The 21,013-nt window shown below is 47.2% G+C and overlaps 1 protein-coding gene across 8 annotated transcripts in view; it reads right to left on the bottom strand.

Moving 5' to 3' along the window:
- Window positions 1–489: 489 nt before the first annotated feature.
- Window positions 490–21,013, bottom strand: part of flncb (filamin C, gamma b (actin binding protein 280)) — a 52,759-nt gene continuing 32,235 nt past the window's right edge. For 2 of the 8 annotated variants that reach the window (XM_029247134.1, XM_018730004.2), the window contains 29 exons: window positions 20,683–20,800; window positions 20,243–20,505; window positions 19,513–20,110; window positions 18,019–18,189; window positions 16,884–17,046; window positions 16,465–16,625; window positions 15,912–16,079; window positions 15,535–15,658; window positions 15,041–15,197; window positions 12,946–13,135; window positions 12,830–12,853; window positions 12,457–12,704; window positions 11,651–11,743; window positions 10,361–10,460; window positions 9,655–9,795; window positions 9,049–9,177; window positions 8,639–8,812; window positions 8,027–8,188; window positions 7,253–7,456; window positions 6,888–7,040; window positions 6,674–6,796; window positions 5,239–5,481; window positions 4,068–4,337; window positions 3,693–3,946; window positions 3,267–3,399; window positions 2,979–3,155; window positions 2,409–2,627; window positions 1,704–1,910; window positions 490–1,556 (listed from right to left, as the gene is read on the bottom strand). In XM_029247134.1, the coding sequence (XP_029102967.1) occupies window positions 1,369–1,556; window positions 1,704–1,910; window positions 2,409–2,627; window positions 2,979–3,155; window positions 3,267–3,399; window positions 3,693–3,946; window positions 4,068–4,337; window positions 5,239–5,481; window positions 6,674–6,796; window positions 6,888–7,040; window positions 7,253–7,456; window positions 8,027–8,188; window positions 8,639–8,812; window positions 9,049–9,177; window positions 9,655–9,795; window positions 10,361–10,460; window positions 11,651–11,743; window positions 12,457–12,704; window positions 12,830–12,853; window positions 12,946–13,135; window positions 15,041–15,197; window positions 15,535–15,658; window positions 15,912–16,079; window positions 16,465–16,625; window positions 16,884–17,046; window positions 18,019–18,189; window positions 19,513–20,110; window positions 20,243–20,505; window positions 20,683–20,800 (5,355 nt within the window). In that variant the 3' untranslated portion in view covers window positions 490–1,368. The remainder of the gene's footprint in view (window positions 1,557–1,703; window positions 1,911–2,408; window positions 2,628–2,978; window positions 3,156–3,266; window positions 3,400–3,692; window positions 3,947–4,067; window positions 4,338–5,238; window positions 5,482–6,673; window positions 6,797–6,887; window positions 7,041–7,252; window positions 7,457–8,026; window positions 8,189–8,638; window positions 8,813–9,048; window positions 9,178–9,654; window positions 9,796–10,360; window positions 10,461–11,650; window positions 11,744–12,456; window positions 12,705–12,829; window positions 12,854–12,945; window positions 13,136–15,040; window positions 15,198–15,534; window positions 15,659–15,911; window positions 16,080–16,464; window positions 16,626–16,883; window positions 17,047–18,018; window positions 18,190–19,512; window positions 20,111–20,242; window positions 20,506–20,682; window positions 20,801–21,013) is intronic. The other 6 variants (XM_029247135.1, XM_018730005.2, XM_029247136.1 and 3 more) reach the window with 3 other exon arrangements.

Raw genomic sequence — 21,013 nt, 5'->3', positions numbered from 1 at the left:
GCTTCTGGTCATTATGTTTAAGGAAACACAGCAGGAATCATTTTCTTTGGGTGCATTATATAGCTCTGCAGGAGCAGTGCATATGCATAATCTTATAAGCCTCCTCCTTCAAAGGGGGGGGTGGCAGGGTTACTAATGCAGAATGTTGGCATTTAGAAATTTGAAATATATAAGCAGTGTCATTTTCTTTATTGTAACTGCTCACATATTATTCACTGTAATGCAGAATGTTGTAAATTGATTTACTGTAATATAAAAGCGTATTAAAATCAATGCTACATTAAAGTTGAAAATTGTAATGGCAATTTATTACCAGCAAGTGTCAGGATAGCATAGCTCAATAAATCAGCACATTTCCAAGGGCTCCAGTGCAAAATTTGACTAGTACCAAAGTTTGGCGTCTGAGTAAATATTCATGATTGTTAAATGTTCCAATAGAGGTTTTTCCATTAGCCTTAAATATACAAATCAAAACAAGACACACCATGCTGCTTTTCTGGTGGCAAGTTAGCAGTTAAATCTTTATTAAGTCTGCAGGGTCTTACCAAACAGTAGGTTAATATATCAAACAATTAGATTTTCTTTTCATTTTTAATACATACAAAAACACTATAAAATGTCACTCTTTAACACTGCTTAATCGCACCGTCTGTGTTTCAACAGTCACGTAACCATCGCTAGACATGTCTTCTGTCGTATCCACGTCACACTCTGTCATCCCGGGCCACGACGTGACAGAGGAAGCCCCTGCCGCACTCTTCGGTGTGTTTTGTTTCTTTTTTCCTCACCAAAATAAGACAAATTTTTGTCGTTAAAAAAATCTAATAAATAAATCCGAAATTTAAACCGCTGACAGCGACGAGCTTTTTTTCCGAGATATCGGCCTGTACTTCTGAACTCTGAAATATAAAAATGGCACTTTGTGTTTTTGTTTCCTTCAGAAAGCTAAGTAAAAAAGCATTGTAACGTTTGAAAGGAGTAGTGATATGATTATGCCTTTAGGATTCGGCCAATATAAAAAGGAGAAAAGAAAGAACTATTTCCTCACTGAGCATTCTAAAATCAAAAAAAAGGCAGACAAAAATACTGTAAAAGAGACAAGGCTTTGTTTGAGGGCAGACCACACAAAAAGGGAGAAGAAAACTGAAAACGATTGGCACGGAACACGCATCTTGTCCCTGTGATGTCATGGTAAGCCCTTAAAAGAAACTTAATACACGAATTTTAAATGTGGACTTGCAAAATCGATCTTTGTTTCCGAGAGAGATAATAACGTCTTTGCATTGTTGCGGTTTGGTTTTTGGAGAATATGTCCTCTGGGGGCGCGGAAGGGGAGACGGGGAGGGCCAAGCAGGAAGTTGTCGAGCTTTAAGGCACAGTGACGTGGAACGGGCTTCCAGGCACGTTCTCATCCCCCCATTTGACGATGAGGATGTAGTCGCCCTTCTCCTTCACCGTATACGTGACGTTGTACATTCTGTTGCCCATGTGTTTGACGTACACTTCCTCACAGGGGGTCTTCGGCCCGTGTACCCCCACCATGAGCATGTTTGTCCCTGCGGCAAAGAGAGCGGGTCAGCGCTACGTAAAGACAACGTGTGCGTCTGGTTGTTTCGCTGCTGTCCGTGCGAAATGCAGAGCAGGCGAGTATGTGTAGGTGTATTCTTTGGCGTCCCACTTTACTGTCCCCTTTTCTCTCTCACCTGCTTTGGAGCAGTCCACGGTGAAGGTGTTCTTTTGCCCCACATAAGCCTTAGAGAGGCCGGCACCCCGCGACACCACTTTGCTGGCGTCCGAGGAGAACTTGGGCATGGTGCCGTACGCTCCGGACACCGAGGACGTCTTGGTGACCGTCTCGACGTGAACCGACGAGGTTTCGTGTAGGCTGTGCCCCCCCGACAGCCGTGCCCCTGGTGGACGACAAGGGAGACCGTTACATAAAAATTCAAATCACGACTCCCCAGCTCGCGTTACATAACCCCCCTTCACCGGCAGCGCGTGTCAGTGAGCCGCCGATCAAGTGTGGGGGCGTTCTCGCTAAACGAGTGGGCTCCAGCCCTCCCATCCAAAGGCCCATGAGTGGGCCTATCCTCAGCGCTTGCAGCCCACAGTCAACTGCTCTCCTTCAGGCATCAGAATACCACAGTGAAAGACCTAGTTTTAGCACTGTGTCTCCATTGTTCGCCCTGCGCAGAATATTCAGACCGTAGCGTTCAAGAATACCCCGAACCTTCTGATTGTAATCCCAGAAAGCGCATTCATATGCAACATGTGTCCATGTTGTAACGTGCAGCTGCAGTAGCTCCGCTTCAGAACAATTAATGTAAGATTTACAACTCTTTGTGGGAGAGACAGTCCCAATTTAAACAGGAATTTACTTCTGCAGCTGTGTTGGCTACAAGTCTTACCTGTAACTTTGGCTTTGAAGGGGCTACCCACGATGTGCTGAGGCCCGCCGTACTTGATGGAAATCAAGTAACTGCCGGGAGCCATGGGTGTGTACGTGACCTTGTACCCTTCGGGACACTCGGTGCAGTCCATCTTCACCTTGGATGGCCCATCGATGGTGACGGAGAGCGCCCCCGAACCCGCGTTACAGGTGTTCACGATGAATTCGGAGGGCACGCCTGTAGGGGGCGACAGAGGGTGCAGGAACAGCTCCATCATGCGTCCAGTTTTAAAAACTGAATACAAATGTTTGAAGGAAAAAAATTACACATCTGTAAAGGTCATGAAGAAAAAGTGGTAAATTATGCAATAGGCAGCAGCATAAAGGGGTGGTTATTATTTCAAATGCTTTTGTCCGTGTTCTGTGGGCGTTCTGGGCATTTTGCTGGAAGAAGAAAACTGGAGCAAGACTACTCCTGGGATATAAAGCAGTATCCTTTAAGGCACCTCTTTAACTGATGACCAGTGCACTTTAAAATGTTGCGTTCACACTGAATGCAGTTCAGCATAGAATGTGTCAGAGACTGTACCTGTGGTGCCTCCCTCTAGACCAGGCCCAAAGGCAGACACCATCCCAGGGTCCCCGGCCTGCCCCGGCTCCCCAACACGGATCTTAAAGGGGCTCCCCGGTATGTGGCTTCCATTGAACCTGACATCGATAGAGTGGACGCCGTTCTCCCGTGGGATGAAACGGATCGCATGCTTGTCTGTGGAGGTGAAGGGGTTGGAAATAAGGAATGTGTATTGCTACATCCAAATGTTGCTTTATTACACATTTCCCAGACTGCTGCCTGGAATATGGCTTAAGGGTGATGTACCGCTGTCCAGCTCGGTCACATAGCACTCCTCAGCAGCCCCTGAAGGTGTGTGCACCTTGGCATCAATCACGCCTCGCGCTCCGTTCAACTGCACAGCGAAGGAAGCCTCCTGGTTGACCTTAAGGCCCGTTTCCTGGAACCCAGGAAGGCCGGGAGAGAGACGTGTAGTTAGAAGTGATGAGACAGCCCTAGGATTTAAAGAACTCAGAAAACTAGCTTTTTTAAAACTTATTTTAATCTCTCTGGGTCTAATCAACTTGTGAATTTGAGTGTGTGTATATGAGGTCAATGCGGTCTAGAGCTGGTATGAAGGTTTAATTTCCATTCTGGTAAATAAATGCATAAACACTGTTCTCCTAGAGCTCTTAAACAAGGCTCTAACTGAGGCAGCAATGTCACATTCCATGCAGTGTTCTCTGCACACACCTGGAGGCTAGTGACAGTGAGACGTCGGGCATCATCCGACAGGCTGGCGATGGGGACAATAAATGGGCTATCGGGGATGTGCTCATCATTGAACTTGATGGACACCTCATAGTCGCCAGGCTCCTGCACCACATAGGACACCCCACAGGAACCATCCTTCCTATCCTCAAAGGAGATCTCGGCTTTGCTCGGACCTTCAACAGCGATGGAGAGACCACCGGCACCAGCCTCCCGAGTCCAGATGCTGAACTCAGCTGCAGGGAAGGGAAGATTCGATAAAGCACTAAATCCGGAGGAAAAAATGTAGTGCTGTACCAGAATCAGATTTATGCACAGCCCAGGTAAAAAAGTGTGAGCCCTTATCCCCAAACTGACCTGGAACTCCAGCTACACCTCGGTCGAGTCCCGGACCGCCAGCCCGGACCTTGTGGGCACCACCCTCCCCCAGGGGACCCACGGTGAACTGGAATGGGCTCCCCGGCACATGCTGGCCCCTGTATTTCACATTGACAGTGTGCGGGCCCATCTCCTGAGGCACAAAGCGAACACTGTAGGTATTGTCCTCTCCCTCTATGATTTCGGCATCCTCCGTCTTGCCCCCGGGACTGGTCACTTGAGCGCTCATCTCCTGGGCAGCCGCCTCACCTGAGTGGTGAAAAGGGAAGGTCATCTCACAGGTGGGCAGAGGCAGGAGGCGACAAGAGGAGCTGCAGTGGTCTCAAACTCAGAACATAGTGCAAATTTTCAGTTTGACAAGTGAGAGCTACGGGTTCCGTACAAAATAACAAATGTACATTGTCTTTCCTGTCCTAATCTACTAGTTCCCACTTCCCGCTTCTCGCAAGGATGGCTGGAAGATCACTACTCGGTACAGGGAAATCACAATAACAATGTTGATATGATAAGAAGCACTGACTTAAAAGGCATCCATAAATAAGCAAAGTAACCTTAAGATTTTCTTTTCTTTTACATTACAAATCAGAACTTATTCTAAGTTCACGCCAGCAACCAATGCAGATTTATGTATAGCAGTACATATTAATTTCGTGTTCTGCTGTTAAACACACTACTTTTCTGTCTGTGCAAACGACAGCAACGCGGACGATGAAGACAACATCATATTTTCCGGACGAGCCACCCTGTGAAACATTCGCTCATGAATTCCTGTTGTCACACTGGGACACGAAGATCACGTTCTTCCTGTAGATCCCATTAAGAGTTGAGAGGCCCAAGCAGAGGTTGAGGCCTTTCCCTGGTCACATGTCATCAACCCACACACAAACACACACACACACACAAGGTGAGACATGCAGGCCAACTTTGAATAACAAATGGGTAGAAGAACACGACGAGGATGCACGTCTAAAACTCATGGGCCAGACCTGCAAAAACAGTGAAGGGATTCGCACGCAAGCGACTGTCCCGCAGCCAGTTACACAAGTGCCAAAGTGAAGGGGGTGTTAGCAAGCCACAGCAAAACACGGGCTTTGTTATTCACACTCGGGCCGCTGGGTAGCATCCCAGGTGGCGCCTCTCTCACACACACCCTCTTGTCGGGGGGGGATCCCGCTGAAGGTGCCCAGGCTCTCTCGGCCCAGGAACTCGCCGAAGACGTCACGGAACGGGTCCCCGCCAACCTGCGTGCTCTCCTCCACACGCACCTCGCGCTTGGTCTCCCCTCCGCGGGTCTTACTGATCTCCGTGCGCTCGGTGCGCGTGTACGTGTGGCTGCTGCGCGTGAACGTGCGCGTGAGCCGCTCCTGGGCCGACACCATCTGAAACCAGTTGCCTGGCAGGGGAGGCGGGGGAAAGAGGAGGCGGAACACGGCGGACAAAAATGGGGAGGAAAAAGAAAGCAGAGAGGAAGTGATGAGAGAGATGCCTAGAGGGACGCAGACAAAAGTGAAGCTTCGGAGAAAACCGCGCCGAAGCCCCTTTCGCTAGACGATGGGGGCGGTGGGAACTTTTTCAAATACTTCTTCAATTACAGCCCGCATTTTTCTGCACAACGTATTGTGGAAGCTTTAATAAACGAAATATTTACACCGAGCTGATGTTGAAACACTAAACAGTTTTAGAAATTATTTTAAAAATGGATGGTCTGCGTACACACACACACACACACATTTTCAGAACCGCTTGTCCCATACAGGGTCACGGGGAACCGGAGCCTACCCGGTAACACAGGGCGTAAGGCCGGAGGGGGAAGGGGACACACCCAGGACGGGACGCCAGTCCGTCGCAAGGCACCCCAAGCGGGACTCGAACCCCAGACCCACCAGAGAGCAGGACTGTGGGCCAACCCACTGCGCCACCACACCCCCTATGGTCTGCGTAATAGCACGTAATAGGTATAACTGGTAGCAGAGCGATGAGTACAGACCACGGAGGAAGCACGGACTCCTAGAGGAGGTAATTCACTCCATTTTGGACCTGTGAGTCCGAAGGCGAGAGCGTGACTCCAGTCTGTGTGTTAACATGGCCTTGTTTGCAGAGTCCAATGGAATGGGCTGCGACGTACACAATGGGGGGGGGGCAACGCAACGTGGACTTTGCTGGCAACTGGCGCCACCTGACATTGTGACAGAAAGGACCGGCTTCCCCCCAGATTCCGTCGTTACAGAAAAATGTGGAACACCACGCTCAGCTTAACAGGCACACATCTACCGTGCTGTGTAAGCTCCACTCTTTCCTGTAGAGCAACGTCTCTCGTATTCCCTCTGTCCTTTTTTTAGTTACGGGCAATGAGGAGCAGTGGACACAGACAAAAGCCTAATAAAATTGTTTAAGCAGGGAATAATGAATGGGAAAGAGGAGGTTAAAGAAGAAGAGGGAACAAGCTGCAGACTGAAAGGCTGGAAAAGCACCAGGATGTTGTGCCCTCCCCAGTCGCTTCTCCCACCGGATGTCTCACGCTATGTCTCACACCATAAAGACCTTATCCGTGATCAAGTCCACACATATGGGATGGTGGTCCTCACCTGGGATTTTGAGGTTAAGGTCACAGGTGCTGCCCACTGTGGCAATGGAGGGTGCCTGTCTCTTCCTGGTGATGCTCTCCTTCATCCTTCCTTCTCCCGTCACCTTCACCGTAAACGGACTTCCTACAAGACGAAATAATCACTCCTTAAGAGGGGACTCCGCGACTGCCCCGCCACCTGACATTGTGCTCAGCGCAGAGCGGAAGTGACTCACCAGGGACATGCTGATCCGCAAACTTGATATTGATGATGTAGTTGCCCGGTTCCGTGGGGCAGTAAGTCACCTTGCACGTCCCATCCTCCACATCTTCGCAGTTTATATCCACTTTGCTCGGACCCTCGATTGACAATCCCAGTCCTCCATATCCTGGAAGGGAGAGCAGGATGGAGTTAAAAGTGAACAGTGCTCTCTACTGGCAAACTGTCTGTCCCTCAGATGGAGAAAGAATTCGGGACGTGAGCTTGTTTTCTATTTCTCTCTTTCCCTCCTGGTGGATGCTGATTGGCTGAAATTCAAAACTGGCTGTTAAGCAAACCCATTGAAGCCCGAAGCGAGGCACGTTTCACGAAGACCCTTACCTGCATTTCTTGTGTCCACAATAAACTCAGCGACCTCAAAGGTGTGGCCTTCCACAAGACCTTTGCCGAAAACCTTCACTTTGCTGGCATCCCCGATCTCAGACTGGCCCACCATTATCTTGAAGGGGCTGTTGGTCACATGCTTGCCGCTCTTCTTCACGCTGACCACGTGTTCGCCTACCTCCTTCGGGGTAAATGAGATCCCTGCGAAGACCAGGAAAGAGGTTCTTGAGAAAATGTTCCTCTGAATATTTTGGTACAAAAATCTGCTGACACTGGAAGAAAACACCTCCCTGGAACTCATTTGAATGTTACCCAACTCTCTCTTTTACAAGTAGAAACCTTCACAACACCGAACCTGGAAACTAGTTGACAGCTGAAAACTCTCCTTCGTTGTAGACAGGTAGCTGGTAGCAGTAAAGTTATAAAATGCCTTTAATATCTCAAATTTTGTGCATTCAATTAATCATAGTCAAGATACTAACATTTTGTTACAATCCCATTTAGTTAATAGGGAAAATGCACATCATTACCATCATAGAGACGTAAATGTGCCTCATTTATCCGAGATGCAAATCTTCATCTACAGTCCCCAGGTAAAACAAAAAGAAGTAATAAATAAGAGGAACATGTAGCGCTCAGACCGGTTCGGGTCCAGGTACTGGTAAGTATCTTGTTGAAGGGTACGACAGCTGGAGATGGGATTTGAACCAGCAGCCTTTGGGTCATAAAGGCTCTTTTCTGATTGGCAGCAAGCCCCTGTGACTACCTTACCTATGTGGCGGTTTGGAAGTCGCTTAAGAAGACAAGGCTCCTCGTTGCCTGACGGAGCTCTGATGCTTGCTGTAAGCGAGCTGAGGTCTGTCTCTGTGATCTTCAGAGAGACGTCCGTTGCCGTGCCAACGTTGAGCTGCGACGTTCTCATGGAGTCGTCCCCTGCAGGAGACGGCGTAGGAAAAAAGAGACACAGACAGACGTGAAGCAGATGAACACAAAACTCTTTGCGCGCTGCAATATTCAAGATAAAATGCAGGCAGGAAAATGAAAGAGCTGCCTGTCCTTTCCGAATGGAGACGGTGCACTAGAGCAGCTCCCAAATGTAGAAATTTTAGTAGGACTGAAATTGAGTCACAACACAGGAGGCCTTATTCCTTTAATCAGACTTTAAAAATCACAAGCATGGCCTCTGGCTACGTAAACAGTGGAAAGAGTGAGAATTGGAAATGGGAGCTGATGTGCTTAGAAGAGGGGGGCAGGGGCACAGGAAACAGGTGGTTCCTGGAGAGCTGAGCCCCACGTGGCCGATATAGAGTATCCGTGCGGCTCGGCGCACTGCCTACTTTCTGGCAGCTTCTCCGGATGCCCGTACGCGGGCCAGGAGCGCACCTGTGATCTTGGCTGTGAAAGGGCTTCCTGGGATGTGCTTGTCGTCAAACTTGACGATGATGTTGTAGTCGCCAGGCGCGGTCGGCAGGTAGGAAACAGTGCAGGTGCCATCCTTGTTGTCCTTGCAGGAGATCTCTGCCTTGGAGGGGCCCTCGACAGCCAGAGACAGACCTCCTATGGGATGGGAGAAGTGAGGAGGAGTCACACACCGTTTATCCTTACTGTTTAGGCTGAGTTCATCTGTGACCAAGCTGCTCACTGACACTGCTGCCAAACAGTTTAGCCAAGAAGAGACACCCACTGCAGAGCTTGACTTTTTCACAACCAGTCTCCATCCTGAGTCCAGCTGTAACTGGAATCCACAGCACGAAGCCCGAACAGAGACCCGATCGTTTCCGAGCCCACCATACCTTCCCCAGCATCCTTGGTGACGATGGTGAACGTAGCAGGCTTGTTCACCATGCCGTGGCTCAGGCCAGGACCGTAGGCATTCACATGACCACTGTTGATGGCGTCCACATAGAACTGCAGTGGACTTCCTGGCAGAACAAAAATCACACAGGAAGAATTATTTCATGTACTGCTCATAACTTCACTAGCATGCATAACTGCATACCTGAAATTGAAAGGCTGAAATCTCACACACACACACACACACACACACACACACACACACACACATTGTCAGAACCGCTTGTCCCGTACGGGGTCACGGGGAACCGGAGCCTACCCGGCAACACAGGGCGTAAGGCCAGAGGGGGAAGGGGACACACCCAGGACAGGACGCCAGTCCGCCGCAAGGCACCCCAAGCAGGACTCGAACCCCAGACCCACCGGAGAGCAGGACTGTGGTCCAACCCACTGCGCCACCGCACCCCCCTGGCTGAAATCTCCTCTTATTGAAAATTTAAGATTTTTTTTTTTTGGTGTCCAAGTGTGTCCACCCACGGTCAAGAATGTATCTGGTACTCAGCGTAGTGCCAAAAAATGTCCACCGCTCCAAATGTGCATTCTACCTGGTATGTGGTTCCCATCATATTTGATGTCCATCTCATGCAGACCCTTCTCCGTAGGAGCATACTTGACCGTCACCGTTCCGTCCTTGTTGTCCGTAATGTGGGGACGGGCTGTTTTGCCAGAGGGCATACGAACTTCACCTGCGAAAATCAGTCATGCTCAGTTACCATGGTATATTACATGCATGCTTTTCAGTTTTTACAGTCCTTGTATGTTCATGCGGGTGGCAGCATAGTGGTTAGAGCTGCTTCCTTTGGACACAAAAGTCATAGGTCACCTCTAGCAGCAGTACCCCTAAGCAAGGTAATTACTTTAAACTCCTCCAGTAAAATTACCCTGCTAGTAAATGGGTAAATAATTGTAAGTTGCTTTGGAGAAAAGATTCAGCTAAATGCATAAATGTAAGCAGGCTTGCAACAGAAGTCTGAATGGCACGGAATTTCAAAAAATATTAATTCAAAATACGTCACAATTTCATATTGACATAATAAATAAAAAGCGGTGGAAAGAGGATTACAAGAACGTTAGGGAGCTACATAAACAGGAATATAGCTGCACCGCTGACATTTCTTGTGTAAATACCGAGGGCTGGAGGCCAGAGCTACAGGCTGGAGCTTGTTTGACAGACCATTGTGATTAACGGTGATAGCAGGAGAGGCTAGCCCTCACCGTTTATCTCCTCAAATGGACAAATGAGGTGCTCACCAGTGATCTCACCCTTCTGCACAGTGAAGGGGATGACCAGGTTGAAGGGTCGGAGCAGAGGCTCCATTCCATCGGCGGGAGCAACGGGTTCCTCCGTTGCCTGGGGAAAGGGACGAGAACGGCACACGGTTAGTGCCCGGGTCCGACAGCTAGCGCCAAAGGTAGAGAGAGAAAGCGGAAATGATGAGACTTCAAGGCCCAAGGAGAGCCACGGGTGATGGGTGACACAGACAGGCAAGAAACCAGGCCCTGTATGCCTGGCTTATGAGAGACAGGAGCTGCAAAGGAAACATGGGACCCAAGAGACATCGAAACACACACGCACACACACGACACTGACTCGGAAATCTGGGAACAGCTGACAAAACTGCAATTCTCACAGTCAAGTGCTTTGTAATCTGTATGTTCAGCATGTAGCAGTGATGACAGGGCAACACTACCGTCGATGCCGATCACACATTGTTCTCGCACATTGTATCGACGCTAAAAATATTGTGCTTCGTTCATTTATCAGCGAAGCCTGTGTGTTTTCACCGTTGCATCGCGCAGCAACGCCAAGGTTTGTTCATCAAGATCTTCTGAGTTAGAGTAACTGCAGCTTGTCAGCATGACTCATCTGATATTTCCAGCTAACACGTAATGTTCGGACAATGTTTCTGCGGCGCAGCAGCTGTGCCGGACCCCGCTGTCTCCAGAAACACTGTAGGAACAACACGGTTTGGGGTGGACAGTCAAGTGAAGGTGTGAGGACCAGCAGGTTAGAAGGTAGAGCGACATCAAGATGCACTGTGGGAGCGATGGAGTGCTGAGTGAATGAAGGTCTGACTGATGGCATGGGTGAATCAGTGAAGTATGGAGGAATTATGGGAAAGAGTAAGGGAAGGTCAAGAGACAAGTGTTAATTCTCTTTCAGGACAGACATACCCTCTAAGTCTACTTTATCTCTACCCACAACAAAAGATCCCATATCACGTAGTAAACTATTTTCCAAGATCACTCAAACATCATTTTATTTTGTTTTTTGCAGCATCTAATAATGGCCTTTAAAATGGGTTTATTTCTTTAGGTTCTGAATATTTCATTCATGTTACAGATACACTATACTTCCAGAGGGTATGTCTGGATCCTGAAGAAAGTGTCAATCTCCAGTTTGGTGGCTAGCGATCGGTATGAGGAGGGTCTTTCCCAGTAGGAATATGTGGAATGAAAAGAAAATCCCATCAAGACAAGTGGTTGCATGGTGAAAAGGGGAGGGCTTCTCTTCGCAGGTTGGGGGGTGTGTGTTTATACCCAGTGTGGGGGGTAGCCCTGGTAGGGTGCGTAGGGCTGATGTAATTGCAGCTTGTCACATGGTTCCTCGATTATAGGAATGGTGTCACACGCCTAGCAGGAAGGTAAGTGATATGTTTAGGTAAAGAAAAAACACATCCATGTTAATATGCACCATTCAGCAATCACCCGCCTATAGCTGACATCTGCACAAGAGATCAACTGCGAGGTCTTCCCAAAGGACACACCGCACAGTCCTAGAATACATCTAAACTTCTAGAACAATAAGAGCATGCAATTCTAGAAAGCACAGCTTCATTCCAAAACGGCCTGTCATCGCTGGTCTTCGTTGTGCTTTGTCTCCAGCTGTCATGTCTCACACCAACCTTAGAAAACCTGCTAGCGCTGCATCTAAATGAACCTCTCCAATTTCACAGTCAGCGTGGCCTGTCTGCTATACATTATGAGAAAGCCTGCCATCTGCCCTGTTTTCCATAACCTGTTAGGGTAAATCATGGTCTGTGCAGCTCTCTCTTCTTAACACCTTCCACAGTAGGTGAGCAAGCAGGCTGTACACCGAATTTATGCATTTATTCATAAAAATTATTTCATTTCTATTGTCTGTTTTACGTACATCTTATTTTCCTCTCTATTTATGTGCATACATATGTCTTTGTCTTGCTAATTTCACTTGTACAGAGCGTACGGAAATTCTTAAGCTGTATTGTCATTGTTTGTTTTGCATTGTTCTGTCCTCGTTTTGACCTCTATTATTATGAGCATCAGAGTGATTCCCTGCCATGAAGCAGGGAGTTCCATGTACTCACCACCACGTGGAAGGGGCTGTTGGGAATGTGCTCCCCACCAAAGCGAATAGTGATGACGTATTTTCCTGGCTCAGGGGCGGTGTAGTAGATGTCAAAGGTGCCGTCTGAGTTCTCCACCACGTCCACATCCAGCTCGGCACCATCAGGGGTGGACACCTTGCAGGTGACCTTACCCTTCCCAGCAGCCTTTGCATCCACCGTGATGACCGTCTCCTCTCCGATCTGAATGGTGGGTCCGAGGCCCGCGCCTGTCGATGATGATTTGTGTCACAGAATGAAATCCATCTCCTCCAGCGATTCACCCGTTCTCTTAGTCCATCTTGATTTGGGGTTTGACGCTTCAATTAAAAGGACAGAAATCGGAGCTACTCACCCAATCCATGTCCACCAATTGACACTGCAGACACAAAGAACAACATGCAGGTGTTAAGCAAAAGTCCTCCAGTGATACTGTATAAAAACCTAGACCAAACCATGAGCTGGACTGACCTGTGACCAAGCACTTGCTGGCGTCCCCAGTGGGGAGGGCATGGATGCGATAAGGCGAGTAGGGGATCTCGTCCCCGCCGTACTTGATAGTAATGGTGTAGCGTCCGGTCATGTCCGGCACATACGACACAGTGTAGGTTCCATCTCTGTTGTCCCGGATGTTGGCCTTCTTGGGCTTTCCCTCCGGGTCCTGAGGGACAAGTATTATTATCATTTTTGTTTGTGTGTTTCTCTTTGTGTGTGTGTGTGTGTGTGTGTGTGTGTGTGTGTGTGTGTGTGTGCGCGCGCATGATCATGTAGTCAGCAATCAAGTTTGACGTGAAATAAACGTGACTGGTGTAATTTCAAGTAAATTTTATTTTCTGCAGTTATGCCCTGCCATCACCTGCACAGCCTTTAGTCCAGTGTTTTTCTCCTCTGCGTGATGAGATTTTATTAATATTTGTAAGAGAGAATCAAGAATTTCTCTGCTTCACCATAATTTTATTCATGAAATATGCTTAAAAAGAGGTATGTCCTCAGAGTTAGTCATGCACTTCAAACCACATTAAAACTGTTAAGTCTGATTGACGTCAATCCACAGACACGCAAAGAGATGCAATGAAGGGTATAAACGTCACACCTCATTTAAAAGATGAGTTTTTGCCCTGGACACGCTAAAGTATCGCTATGCCATACCAGAAGGCGGATGGCCTTTCAATTTGTTGTATTTTTCAAAATACTTTAAGTCTAGGAAGTTTGTACTTTCCTGTCTCTTTCTATTTGAGAGATCTGGTTTCCGAATGCAAGTCCTGTAATAAGTCTTATTTACAGCCAGTCTCACCTTCTTGTTCAATTAATTATTATGCCAAACACCAAGCACAGCACAAAAACAACTGCGTTTAAAAAATTATTTCATCACGTAATGCAGCAGTGGGCAACTCGTTGTCCAAGAGCCATAAGTGGCCATTTCATAAAAATGTGTTGTCAACTCTTTTAGATTAACCGAATTTGTTAATAAATTTACTATTATTTCTGAAAATTTTAAGTTATGGTATGGGTGTACATCATTGTAACATTATTTATTGGACTATTTATCCATTGCACTGAAACGCACTAGTTTTCAACAAGAGAAACATGTTTTGGTGTTGTGTATATGTACACTTAACATAGAATGTCATTAGAATTCTGAAATAAATGTGTTTAGCTTTTTTTTTTTTTTTTACTAACTATACTGTGATTTCTGTTGTCGGCTATCCGCAGAAATAGCCGGGAAAAGGTGCGTTGCCTGCCTCTGATGTAAAGCTTCTGCAGTGATTTGTTTGTAAGTACTTGTGTACCATTGCATCTGAAGGCACTCTGGGCTGGGTAATGCACCATGAATGCTGTTCACAAAATATACCTCCATTTGAGAAATGCAGACGGGACAACACTGTGCTGCATGTAATGCACCACGGGGCATATGGGTTAAATATGGTAAATGCGGATGGGAAGATACCGTGTTACATTTAATGCGCCATGCTTCGTAGGTGAAACCATTTGGGGAATGCAGATGGGAAAACACTGCAAGCTCACGCTCTAAAATGGTACAAAAAGGGGGGTCAGGAGGAGGGCAAGGCTAGACAGCAGACAAGGTGAGGGGTAAAATTCGAGGCCAGAAAAAGGGTGGCCTTACGCAGCCTTTCTTAATGAAGAATGGGATGGTTTTCTTTACAATATGCCTCTCCCAAACCCTCCTGCCCCAGTCCTCCACAAAAACTGAGGCTTCTTGCTCGCAACCCTCAGGATCCTGGAGCAACAGGCAGACAGGTCATCCACCCACATTCTGAACCCTCCGCAAGTCAACGGTGGGGTTTACAGGGTAAGGGGGTGCCATTAACGGAAGAATAATGGAACTCAGGGTACCATCATGTGTGCTTCAGAGTTTATGAAGGTCTTGGGTTAGCTGTGTGTATGAGGCACACAGGTAGGGAGGTTCACCAGATCAAAAATTGAAAGACAGAAGGTCAGTTAAGAAGCAAACCAACAACCCTTCCCAGTAAAGGTGGCAGCGGGCTGCTCAGAATGGCTTTTCCTTATGTGGTCTAGAGTGAGTTGGGGGTTTGGTCACACTCACCAGGATCTGCACGGTGAGCAGACCCTCGCCAGCATCGCGAGCATCAATGGTGAACTCCACAGGAAGGCTGGCAGGCACACCAGAAGCATTGAGCCCAGGGCCACTGGCACGGACCTTGCTGGCATCGTGGGCCGGCAGGACCTTAATTTTAAATGGGCTACAATGCAGAAGAGCAAGAGACAACGAGAGAGAGAGAGAGAGAGAGAAGAATACATGAGTAACGAGGACTGCAAATCAGGGCCTTTTACAATTAATGAAGAAAAAGTCTTTATTTTCCGTGAATGAATCGAATGCTTTTTGCCATGCCACACTAGTCAAGGACTTGACCTGACGCTGACACTGACTCTCACTGTGGCAGGTGAGAACTGGTGAAACCAATTACAGTCGTTGCTCTCTGACGGGGGGAAGCAACCAAAAAAAGGAAGAATCTTTGCCAAAAAGCTTGCCCTTTGTACAACAAATTTAAGCGAAGTGGTCAAGCGTGCAGTCCTCACCTACGAGGGACCTCCTGGTCGGCATATTTGACAGACACGGTGTAAGGCCCATCTTTGGCGGGTGTGTAATTAACAGTGTGTGTGCCATCACCGTTGTCTTTGATGCTCACAGGTTCAGCCACCCCTGCAGAGAAAGAAATAAAATAATCATACCATGCCTGTGAAAAATACTAGGTCATCTAGCATAATTAATTCCCCTAAAACAAATATCTTAGCCTTAGACTTGTAAGAATAAGCCGTATTCAAAAGAATAAACATTACTGTGAATGACAGCATTCCTTAAGGTACAACAGTGTAACCACATCAGTGTGTTTCCCTGTGTGTTGGAATGTGTGCGCGTGATCCCGTCTGTCTAGGTTTGCCGTAGCTCTGCTCACCAGTCGGGCCGTAGAGGAGCACCTCCAGGGGGGCCAGGCCGGCTTTGCTGCTGTCCACGGTGAAGGTCTGTGGGACATGAGCCCGCACTCCATTCCCCAGACCCGGCCCCGAACACTTCACCTTGCTGGGGTCCACCAGCTCCCGCACCGGAACTCGGAAGGGGCCTCCTGTGGACGAGGAGCGCAGACATGAGGTGTCACACATCTGTACGTTTACTATATTGTTTCGCTGCATAATTTGGTTTCAGTCAAGCTCAAGTACACATAACATGAGAGTTGTCAAAACCAAAATTACAAAAACAAAAGAACAGGTAGGTGCGCACTGGTTTCCGATTCCACGTAAATTTATACGAAATGTTCAGAAACGCTGTTGGTATATTTCGAGAGTTACTTTTACTTTCATTCACTGGAATATAAAGTTCATCGCGTGCATTATAGGTTCATTACTAGTATGCTGTGTTCAGTAAACATCGTTGGGAAGGAGCCAAATGAAGTTACACTGTTCCTGTATGAGGACATACAATATTCACAGCTGAGGCCTGTGAAACAGTACCTGGTATCGGGAGACCACCAAAGGTGATGTTTACATCATAGTCTCCAGGAGTGAAGGGGATGTATTCTACGCTGCAGCTGCCGTCTTTGTTGTCTTTGCAGGACATCTTGGCCTCAGAGGGCCCTTCTATTGCCAAGCCTAGACCCCCTGTCCCTGCACCCCTGCAGAGAATAAGAGACAGTGGGAGGAGAATGGGTGGAAGGGAGAGATGAGAAGAGAGAAAGAATTGGAGGCATGTGAGTGGGACAGAGAGAGATGTGACTGAAGTGAAAATCAGTAAAGAACTGGCGTTTTTAGTGTGATGTTTTTAAAATGAGATATGATTGTTGTTTAAGAAATGTAGTTTCTTTTCCCTCCCTAAAAGAAGGAAAATGTAAATAAACAGCATCCCACCTGAGTGTACGCAATAGATAATGTACCTAGTCTCCACAGTGAAGCGGTTCGACTTGTTGACCAGCCCTTCCTCCAGACCAGGCCCGTAGGCCCGTACGCGAGTCGGATCGCAGCCCTCGGTGACCAGCACCCTGAAGGGGCTCTTGGGAACAGCAACTTCATCATACAGGATCTCAATCAAGTGCATACCTAGGGAGGTAACACAAAGACAAGTTTTTATCATCTTTCAACATGTCAGAAAATACAGAAAAGTTCAGTTCTTCCAGCTACACAATGAGTCTGAGTCCCGATCAGTGACTGTTTCCACAGAGAACGGGAAACACTGTACAACTGCAGCCAGCAGAATAGACAGTGACCACAAAAAGCTGTCCATCTGATTTCCTCACCTATCTCAGAAGTGACGCTCAGTCCACAAAGCCTCACACAAAGGAGTGCTAATAAGGGTCTCAGAGGGCCTCAGCCCCGCAGATCCGCATGCCCTGAGGACCCCGAACCCCAGGCCTGATCATGCTCCTACTCTCTCATCCTTCTCAAAACAAGACTCTTAATGCAGCCTGTTTCTGTTAGAGCCCCTCTGCATGACAAAGCTCGTCATCAACACTGTGTTACTGTAATTCTCCTGCTATTTATACTCTCCCCAAAGCCCTCCACTCATTCCCTACCTCCTCTGCCAGGTTGTTAACCGCCTAGCCCTATATTTATTCCCGCATAGCTTATTCACCATCAAGTCACTGCACTAGTTTTCATGGCCTGTCCCATTAAGGAAGGACTGGAGTTAACAAGAAATAACCACAGTGTTTTAGAGTAATAACATCTCCCAAACTCCAAGGTTATTTTCACCCCAGCTAAGAGGGAAAACAGCCCCAGGGGCTGTTGTTTTTAAAATGAGACTTGCAGCTTTGTAAAAACATTAATAAGGTGGGAAAAAGCTATTGGCTTTACAAGCTTTCCTCCATAGTCGACGTTATTGACCATAGTTACCCAAATCACACGGAAAAGTCGGCGCACTCCAACTGACTCATGGTACAAATTGCTTAAATCAGGAAGATTTCTCCAGAAATTATTATGGTCTTCCAAAAACAGTTATCTCGTTTGGGCTGCTGCACTTGTACACATTACAGCATTCAAGGACACATGAATGATTATATGTGAGTTTCATACCATCTTCATACGCAGTGTATTCCACTCTGTACATCCCATCCCCATCATCAGTAATGTAAGTGTCCGTGCTGGCGCCTGAGGGGTTAACAATCCGAGCCTTTACGTGGCCACCCCTGGTCTTCAAGGCATGAGCATCCACCGTAAAGTGTGTTGTGACTTCCCGGAGGACACCTGTGAAGGACAAGAGCACGATCAGGTCACACATTAACGGGTTAAAAAACCATAGGCCTACTTGAAACCTGGGATGGAATCATGAGAAAATTATTAATGATGATGAAAATGATGATATAAAGAATGTCCTTTTCTCATGAACACCCTCTGTCCGATCTTGAATGAACATTAGCTAGTTGGTTTTGTAGAATTACACAAGTGAACACGAGCATAAATTGTGCCAAAACTAGAAAGTAGTAATAATAATAATAATAAACTAAAACAGAACTATGGATGTGGCATGTTAGGTATTGCCATAAAACTGGTCTAAATCATGCAATGTCTTATTGTGTTGGATCGATTCGAACGAGACCATTATATTTCGCCGAGAACTGTCAGAGCACAGACACATTTCAATGTCCATATGAGGTCGTAACTCTTCCTTGATGTCCCTTGCACCTCCTCAGCTGAGAAGAACTGACTTTTTTACACCGTGCCTCTCCCCACTCTATCTCCCCCCAATGTCTTCTGGGTGTGACACATTTGGAAGGTGTCCTAATCCAAAGATAGACTGAAGTGAAAGATGAAACATCACGAGGACATGTTGTATATGCATCACTGTGATTCATAAGCATGTAGATTAGCAAAAGTGTAATGATCAGCATGGCTGAGTTCTACGTAGAGCCTGGTATCAATAAATAATATGAATAATTTACTGACTGTGTATGAGCCCTGCACTGGATACATAAAAAGACTGAAGAGAAGAGCTAAAACAGCTAGGGGGTATCCACTGGGCCGAAGGCCACCGGGACTCTGACAGCAGTGGGAGTGGGGGACAATCCCGCATCTGGTTTCATATATGAAAAACATGAAACAGCTGCAGCAATCTGATTGGCTCCTTAACCGAACGTACTGTAATCTGATTGGCTTGCCATCACAACCCACAAAGCCTTGCATGCCAGTTGGCTGCACAGTCATGGCAGGGCATGGGTGCTTGTTTTCTCTTCCAGGCAGATGGAGAAAATGTTCAGCCAGAGGGTGAACATTGGGTGGCAGGACCTCCTAATCTGTTTTTTACAGGATGGGTGCATGAAAACTAACCAAAAGGAAATGAACCAACCAAAACAACAAGATCTGCCAAATGCTACTTTGCCTCCTGCGATTTGTTTATTTGGCCAATTAATTAGCAATGGGTGCACTTTATTCGGTTTGCCAAGTCTTCAGGAAAACAAGGATAGTGACAGTGTATGCTAAAGCACTTACAGTGTAGAAGATCTGATAATTCCAGGTTTTAAAAAATTCTTGCTGAAACTTCGGCAAAGACTTCTTTATGAATCTTCTTACCTCTGGGTTCCACTCCTGGTCCGTAGACCTTGATGCTGCTGGTGTCAATGGAGGGGTCAACTTGCAGGCGGGCAGGGAACTTCGGGACAGCATGTCCTCCGTACTTAATGGTAATGGTGTACATGCCATGGAAAGGTGGGATGTAGGTGATGGAATAAGTGCCATCGCTGTTGTTCTGGATGTGCACCTCGGCCTTGGCCCCTGAGTCTGATATGATCTCAATTGTGAGCTCAGCGTCGCCTGCCTTGGAGCAGTCTACTGTGAAGGACCCTGCCTCATTGACCTTGCCTCGCTCTAGGCCAGGTCCACTGGCTGTCACCTTGCTGGGGTCGAAGATGGGCTGAACCAAGGCCTTGAACGGTGAGCCAGGGATGTGGGCATCAGCAAAAAGGATGTTGATGGAGTACTCTCCCGGCTCGGTGGGCAGATACGACACAGAGCATGAGCCATCACCGTTGTCTTGGCACTCAATCTTGGCCTCACATGGCCCCTCCACTGTCAGGCCTAGCCCACCCGTGCCTGCTCCCTTTGTGTCAATGGCAAAGGGGGCTGGCTTACCCACAATACCTCCCTTCAATCCTGGACCATAAGCACGCACCTGCAGTAAAGGAAGAGGAAATATCAACTATAAACTGAACCAGCAGAAGCCATTATCTTCTGGCTTCTATAATGCAGCTATGTCCTTATAGATCACGACAGAGGGGCACGACAGAGGCAATATCTTCAGTACCTTAGAAGGATCAGGTGGCATGACCCCTTCCACAGCAAAGGGGCTTCCAGGCAGAGGGTTCCCATCATAGTTGATGTCCACCTTGTAAGGGCCCTCCTCAGGGGGGATGTACTTCACTGTGTGAATGTCATTAGCTGTGCCTGACTCCACTTTGCATGGGATTGGCCGACGTGAGGGAGAGGTAATCTTCACATCCACTTTGCCCTGCCCACCTGCACCCCGTGTGTTGACTACAAACTCCTGATCCTTCCCGACATCCACTTCTGGAAATCACATGAAAATAGTGTCTTAGTAAACCTAAGAGTGCATAAAATTACTTTAATATTGCTCTTAAAATTTACAGTACTAATAAAGTTTAAAATGTTTTACACCAGTTGAATTGAGCGTTGAGTGTAATTAAATTTTCCAAACAGAAATATTCTTACAAATACAATGCTTACTGCTATTCAGGCCTTGAACTTTGACCTTGTTAAGGTCCAGTGGAGGAGCCACAGTGATCATGAATGGGCTTTTGGGAATGGAATCACCACCATGGGATACTGAGATGGTCATATTTCCCTGTGGGGAAGAGCAAAGAACCTGTGACTTGCCAAACCACAGAGAATGTCACGTTAAACCGTCTAACAGCAATGAACTGAGAAATGAAACAGAAAAATTGGGAAACAAAGAAAGGAAAGCAAATGCTTGATTCATCAATGTGAGAGGACACCAACAACAATAAAATGGGAAAATGGAAGATATGTATAGAGCCCCTGTACTTATGTCAGAGGT

This window comes from Scleropages formosus, chromosome 21 (assembly GCF_900964775.1).
Source record: "Scleropages formosus chromosome 21, fSclFor1.1, whole genome shotgun sequence".
Classification (NCBI taxonomy): Eukaryota; Metazoa; Chordata; class Actinopteri; order Osteoglossiformes; family Osteoglossidae; genus Scleropages; species Scleropages formosus.
Note: the sequence above shows the minus strand (reverse complement) of the source record. Positions and strands in the feature narration are given on the sequence as shown.